Below are 7,864 nucleotides of genomic sequence, written 5' to 3' on the forward strand. Positions count from 1 at the left end.
TGCAGCGAGGAAGATCGAGAAGATGGTTGATGCGATGATGTAACCCTGCTTGACTCCGGTCCGGACATGGATTGGGTCTGTGGTGAATCCGTTGGTCAAGATCACAGCTTGCATGTCGTCGTGGAGCAGGTGAAGGATGGCGACAAACTTTTGGGGGTAGCCGAAATGGAGGAGGATGCTCCACAATCCCTCACGGTTAACAGTTTCAAAGGCCTTTGTGAGGTCAAAGAAGGCCATGTACAAGGGTTGGTGCTGTTTGCTGCATTTCTCTTGTAGTTATCACATGGTGAAGACCATGTCCATTATACCCCATAGTGGACGGAATCCGCACTTCGGGTGGAGCTCCTCAGCCACTGGGAGAAGACGATTGAAGAGGATTCTAGCGATGACTTTCCCAGTGGCCGACAACAGGGAAATTCCTCTGTAGTTGCCGCAGTCGGACTTGTCCCCTTTTTTAAAGATGGTCACAATTATGGCATCTCAGATCTCCAGGCATGCTCTCCTCCTTCCAGATGAGAGAGATAAGGTCATGCATCCACGCCAATAGTGACTCCGCCATACTTTAGTGCCTCAGCGGGGATTCCGTCTGTTCCTGATGCTTTGTGGTTCTTGAGCTGATGGATGGCCTTTTCTACCTCGTGCGGGGCTGGGGTTTTGCTGAGATGGTGGTGGGTAGCATGCCACGGGATGGAGTCGTGCACCATTTTCCATACCTCGGGAGCCTACTATCAGCAAGGGCAGACATCGACGACGAGGTCCAACACCGCCTCCAGTGTGCTAGCGCAGCCTTCAGTCGCTTGAGGAAGAGAGTGGTCGAAGACTAGGCCCTCAAATCTGGCACCAAGCTTATGGTCTACAGGGCTGTAGTGATACCCGCCCTCCTGTATGGCTCAGAGACATGGACCATATACAGTAGACACCTCAAATCGCTGGAGAAATACAATCCACGATGTCTCCGCAAGATCCTGCAAATCTTCTGGGAGGATAGACGCACCAACATCAGTATTCTCGAACAGGCCAACATCCGCAGCATTGAAGCACTGACCACACTCGACCAGCTCCGTTGGTTGGGCCACATTGTCCACATGCCCGACACAAGACTCCCAAAGCAAGTGCTCTACTCTGAACTCCTACATGGCAAACGATCCCCAGGTGGGCAGAGGAAACATTTCAAGGACACCCTCAAAGCCTCCTTGATAAAGTGTAACATCCCCATCAACACCTGGGAATCCCTGGTCAAAGATCACCCTAAATGGAGGAAGAGGGTGCTGAGCATCTCGAGTTTCGTCACCGAGAGCATGCAGAAAACAAGCGCAGGCAGCGGAAGGAGCATGCGGCAAATCAGACTCCCCACCCACCCTTTCCTTCAACGACTGTCCCATCACATCTGTGACAGAGACTGTAATTCCCGTATTGGACTGTAGAGTTATCTGAGAACTCACTTTGAGATTGGAAGCAAGTCTTCCTCAATTTCAAGGGACTGCCTATGATGATGATGATTATTAGTAAATGTAGTTTTCAGTGGTAACAATTTTTTTTTAAATTCGTTCATGGGATGTGGGCGTCACTGGCAAGGCCAGCATTTATTGCCCTTGAGAAGATGGGGTTGAGCCGCCATCTTGAACCATTGCAATCCTTGTGGTGAAGGTACTCCCACAGTGCTGACTTTGTCACAGTGGTTTGGTACAACTGAGTCGCTTGCTAGGCCATTTCAGAGGGCAGTTAAGAGTCAACCACAGTGCTGTGCGTCTGGAGTCACATATAGGCCAGACCAGATAAAGATGGCAGGTTTCCTTCCCTGATGGACATTAGTGAACCAATTTGTTTTTTACAATAATCTGGTAGTTTCATGGTCACTATTACTGATATTAGCTTTTTAAAAAAATTCCAGATTTATTTAATTAATTAATTAATTGAATTTAAATACCCCAACTGCTATGGTGGGATTTGAACTCATGTCAGATTTTTAGTCTAGGCCTCAGGATTACTAGTCCAGTTACATAACTACAATGCTATCGTACCCCCAAAGAGGCAAATCTTTGGGAGATTTATGTCTGTGTTTGCGCTGAGTACCAAGCTGTTCTCCATGATACTAAATTGCTATATCAATAACTGAAACACACTTCCTCGCTGACAGAGAATCAGTGACAATCACGCTGAATGATTCATATGCCCTATTCATGTATCTATAAAAATTCCTTTTCACATCAATAAGATCTTGAAAGCTCCCCCATGTGGAGGTACTGGAGATATTTCTATCTATGCTAGGTGTTCCAAAATAAACCCATCCTTTATGATTTTGTTACAACTAGCCAACTAGAATACAGAAAAAATCTTTACCAGGATCCCTTTCAGAATAGTCATGTTTGCAACTGACTCTATGTTCCATTCCCAGATATGTAAATAGTGATTTTTATTTTCGATTTCCACCACACTTGAGATGTCAGTTATCTCGTGTTATTCTTTGGCTATCTTTTGAAAGTCTTCAGACTTGGAGTTGAACCACATGGTCCATAAACATAACTTGGAAACATTAACGCAGACTTTCCTCACATTTGACGACTAGTTTTCCTCATTAATAGCTCTGGAGCGCTATTTTCCCGTTTGCGGTAACTAAATACATTGCTACAGCTGCAGTAGCTAGATTTTTCAACTCGTGATAACAGCATCAAATGACTGCTTCAAAAGCGCCCATTTGTCACAGTGTCCAAACAAAACAGGAAGCCGAGTCAAAAGTGATGACCTACCTTGCATTTAAATTCTGCCATTGGTTACCTCTGAAACTGGTAACAGAGACAACACAGTTATCAACTATTTACACTTCTGTTGGATTTACAGTGACTGTCACTCAGAAGCTATGTGCCTCTACCTTTATATACAACTGCTGTCAATTAATGTTGCAACATATATTTTATTTTGAATTGAGAAATAAGTAATCTCACATTTCGCATGTCCCATTTTTTCCTGGTGTTGTGAAGTTCTGTTGAGGATAACTCAGTCTTGTTTCAGTCACTAGCCAAAGCAGTGATGGCATAGAATCGGACATTTGCAAGAAGGAGCCACCTTGGAAATTTCAAAACGACGAACCCATCCTCTCACCAAGCGCTCAGCTACTGCGGCCTGGTCTCATTCAGCACCACAAGATCAGAACTAATTCAGCAGACTCACAGTTGTCCACTGAAGCAAAAGAGCAGCAACAAACAGATCAACAGTAAATAATGCGATTATCGATTATTTCCTTCTGCTGATCATCAATTATCTTCACCTCCTTCCTTTTCTTCAATCTGGAGCTCTTCTGCTTTTCTTCTTCAACCGTCTCTGTAGAGCAGCAAAAAAATTATACATTCTAAGATATAACGTGCAACATTCTGAGCTAATACCAACTTAAAAAAGCAGAATATTTTGCAATTTTATTTCTACTTGCTGGTTTCATTTTTTTAAAGCAGGCTATTGAATGAAAAGGTAACCCAAATTTTAAAAACAGATTAAATCTGAAACTATAGATTTGGATTCCTTGTATATCCTGCTAGTGATGTAAGAATTGTGAATGAAGAATGATTATTTTCACAAGTTATTTTTACTAAAATGAAGACTTTTCTGGACTCATTAGTGTTTTGTATACTGGTCTATTAGAAAGTATATATTCAACTTTTCATTGTGTTTTTTGCATACACTATAATACAATAATCTATATATTTTAAATACACCATAGGTTTTGTTAAACTAAGTTACATGGCCCCATTTGCACTAAAGCAAACTATTTTTGGGTGCATATTGGCACAAAAAGTAGCAATAAAATTTGTGTGTTGGATCGCAATCTGGCACCTGAGTACACTAAGACCAATTGGTGTGAGACCCCTTGCAAGAGACCATCTCACACCCCTTCAAGTTCAAATCTGCTGTAGGATAAGTGCAGTCCAGTATGAAGTTGCAATTTAAAAGTGGTCATATGGAATCATATTAATGTAGGGGTGAAGCCAGGCATATGGAATGTACACATTTGCAGATACTTTTTTCATCACATGGGGCAGTGAAAATGTTTCCACTCTAATCTACTTCTGCCCCAACGGATAAAACACTGCTGTGGCCCGGGATTTTCCTGACAATTTAATGAGATCAGATGTAAGCAGTTGCCCAGAGTGGCACAGAGGGTGAAGAAGGATGGCCAGTTGGAAATGAGAGGAACGAACAGTGGCAGCATGAACTGAGGAAGGGTGAATGAAAGGTGCCAGCAAGAACTAAGGGGTGAGGGGAAGGTACCAGCATGGACATGGGATTCAAGGAGGGGAGGGAAAGGAGAGTTGAATGTGTCAACATGAACTATGGGAGCGAGGTGGGGGGGGGGGCGGCGGTGGAGGGGAGGGGAAAGGTGGGGGGAAGATACAAAGGTACTAGCATGACCTGAGGGGAAAGAGAAAGATGAAGGGTGACAGTGTGAACTGAGGGCTGAAGGGTGTCAGTGTGCATTGTGAAGGGTGTAGGGTGCCATTGTGAAGTGAGGGTGTAGGGTGCCAGTGTGAAGTGAGGGTGTAGGGTGCCAGTGTGAAGTGAAGGTGTAGGGTGCCAGTGTGCACTGTGAGGGTGAAGGGTGTCACTGTGAACTGTGAGGGGTGTAGGGTGCCAGTGTGACCTGTGAGGGTCGTAGGGTGCCAGTGTGAACTGGGGGTTGAAGGGTGGGGTGCCAGTGTGCTCTGTGATGGTGAAGGGTGCCAGTGTGAATAGAAGTGTGTGGAGGCAGAAGAAAAGTGCCTCCAGGGGGGAAACTACCATAAACTACTTAAAAAACCATTTTACAATGTGGTTTCGTAACAAGAGAATAGAAACACATATCCACAATAGCCTGCAATTCCCCTTGAAGAAAAGTGAAAAAAATCCAGCAACTTTTGAAATAGTCAGCTGCAATACAGATGGTGGAATGTTGGGTGTTGTGTAGCCTAAGTTATGACATTGATGTGCGTCACTGCACTTCCAGTGCAACTAAGTGTCAGGAGCTTCTATTCAGGCTCGTTTTGAGTTATCAGCTTTTTGAAGCTGTTGGTCAGCTTTTGCAAGTTTCAAGGTTGACGTGTTTGCTGCTTGTCACAGAAGCTGCTCAGACCTGCCACTGCTGCTTCGTTCCGGGATCTCAGTCTGCGCTCTAAGTGAGAATTCTCAGTACAGTGTTCAATCAGGAATTCCCATCTACAGCACACAGTCCTATCCGGGAAATGAGCAGAATGAGAAGAAACACTTCAAAGAGGTAGGGTGGAGTAGTGGGTTTGGAGAGTAGTGTGAGATTGCCTCTGAGAATTGGGAAAGAAGGTTAGAGGGAGAGGGAGCCCTCCCTCTGTGAAGGGGAGTGCCTCTTTCAACAGGATAAAGTGACTGTTCAGCAACTTCTTGATGACGTGGTGGTCTGATTGCATATGAATAAACCCAAATCCAATTTATTTTTCCTATAATTTTATTCAGAATTAGTCCATTCATTGTGAAGTAAAAAAAATGAACCAGAACACCCCATTGTTCATGTAAAAATGCAACATTTTTCTAGGAGCATCTCTGTGGTTCCCCTAGAAATGTGTCCACCGGTGGGAGTGGGTGGTGTCAGCATTTGGAAAAAGTGGTAACAGTTTTCAATTTGCTGCCTGTGATATTAGGACAAGTTGGATATTACCTGCTGTGTTCTTGTAACATTAAAACATTCCCTGCCGGAGAGCAGAACGATGCACGTTACGTTGTCTTACAAGAGGGCTGCCGACTGCACGTTCCAGCTGGGAGATATCAGTAATTCTACCTTTGTACCTGCAGTCTTGGGATATTACTTTTCCCCAATTTACCATCAGGATTGAATGTAAAAGCTCCTCCTTTTCCAGAGTGCTAGTGCTTGGTAAAACAGTGGCCCAGAATGTACATGTCTTGCAACATGCCCCGTTAGTTAGACTTTTTCCCTCACCTTTCAGCTTGAAAAATGTTTGCGCTGCAAATTGTTGGAAGTGTGAGCGGACAACGGGCAACGGGGTATCTGGGACCTTGATGAATGATGGGACAAATAGTCTTATCTCCTTAACCAGTGAAATATAAGGATTGAGAAAGAAACAGAGGAACGATGAAGAAGGAAACAGGGTGAATTAGAGTCGAATCTAGGTAAAGAAAGAAAAATAAAGAAGGAAAGTAAGATTGGGTTAACGGAGAAAAAACAGACAGAAAGTAAAAGTTAGAAAAAATTTATATTTTAAAAATCTCTAACAACAATTTATTACCTGAAGGAATGAGACTCCACTGTTCCAATGTTCCCTCTCTGGGCGGGACAGGTTGAAAAGCATTGCAGGAATATAAATCTTGTCATTAAAAGAGTCCTTACACTGTTAAGTATTAGCCCGCGCTTTCTGCAATCAATTAATGCACAAAGGCATTTACTTGAAACTCACAGGGAGGTTGAGGGCGAGCTGCCATTTTTGCGAGGCTAACAGCTGAGCAGCTCAAATCGTCCAGCAACTTGTGACGATTTGTAACTCACGGGTATTTCTTCCTGACCATAAATTGCAGGATGAAATATGCATTAATAACGACGTGCACATTAAACTCGCTGTTATTTTGCCATTGAGGTAATTTAGTGAAATTTTCCATTTACGTTGTTCCATTTTATTCAAGTCAAGTATGTCTTCTGATACTCTCCAGTATTGGTAATGGCTTGAATGTTTTATTCTGTTTTTAATCTTGTAAAATGACGTTGATCTCCCCAGAGCCTCTCGCTTGCTAAATTTTTACATCTAGTTTTCATCTTATTTGTGCCTTTGTAACAAATCTTATGCTGCTTTTCTCTCAACACTACAGTGTATGTTCATTAAAAAAAACCTTTACAATCAAAATATACATTTCAGTTTTGAATGCCAATCAGCATCTTTTTAAGTGTCCTTTACATGTACTTTTTAAACTTTTATATCTACAGGTAATTTGGAATATCCTCAAAGCCCAAGCATTATCCCACCATCTCCTACTTCCGCTGAAAAACAGCTTCCCTGGAAAGGTGATCAGGGTGACCTTCCAGCCTGCGTGTCTTTGGAAAGCACCAAGATTGTGCCGGTCGACTTGCAGCATGCCTGGAAGCAAAGCACATCGTCACTAGAGAGCGTGGCCTCCCCTCCTGTATCCGATGTGGTGTTTCAGCCCAAGACCTTGAACTTTATGCTGGAGGAATGCACAGCTTCAGCTGCCCGGCCGATGCCACGGCATCGCATCCATTTCCAGTTTCCTGATGCTTGTACAGCTGGTGAAAGAAGTGTTGATGAGGACACCACGGAGTCTGTTCAGCAGCAGGAGCTGCAGCCCCTTATGTCTGCTGAAGGTGACAGCAGACCAGTCCCATCTGCTGTAAGTACCAGGTGGCCAGCACCATTCCACAGACCTTCCTATGTCTCAGCTCTGAAATCTTTGGTTACCTCAACACAATACAGCATTAAACAATCTGAGAAGTCTGGTAATATACAAACAGATCTTTAATCTTGCTTCATGTAAGAAACATGAATTAAGGTGGACCATGATATTTTAGTTTTGTAAAGCACTTAATGTATGCAAATGTTGGAGAAGACAGTGCTTTTTGAGGCTAGTAGTTAGTTATGCATAAAAAGGTAGCAAACTAATGTGTACAGTGTGCTGGTCCCCTCTACATATGTGATCTAACTTCCCAATATTGATATGTAAATGAAAATGTTTGATACGATCACTGCTCAGGCAGGAATGTTGGTGATTCCTTGACATGGTTTCCCAGATTGCAGAATGGTTTATGATTCTTGTGGGGGTGGGGTAAACAAAAGACACCTGCTGACTAATTATGGAGCGGTGTTAGTGTCAGAGATTATGGTTTGCCCCATCAACCCAGCTCCAC

The 7,864-nt window shown here is 43.4% G+C and overlaps 1 protein-coding gene across 1 annotated transcript in view; it reads left to right on the forward strand.

Moving 5' to 3' along the window:
* Positions 1–7,479, forward strand: part of slc9a5 (solute carrier family 9 member A5) — a 291,075-nt gene extending 283,596 nt beyond the window's left edge. Inside the window, exons 16-17 of the mRNA XM_070896905.1 lie at positions 3,010–3,150; positions 6,929–7,479. Of these exons, the coding sequence (XP_070753006.1) occupies positions 3,010–3,150; positions 6,929–7,479 (692 nt within the window). The remainder of the gene's footprint in view (positions 1–3,009; positions 3,151–6,928) is intronic.
* Positions 7,480–7,864: the final 385 nt, after the last annotated feature.

Source organism: Pristiophorus japonicus, chromosome 13 (genome assembly GCF_044704955.1).
Source record: "Pristiophorus japonicus isolate sPriJap1 chromosome 13, sPriJap1.hap1, whole genome shotgun sequence".
In the NCBI taxonomy this organism is placed as follows: domain Eukaryota; kingdom Metazoa; phylum Chordata; class Chondrichthyes; family Pristiophoridae; genus Pristiophorus; species Pristiophorus japonicus.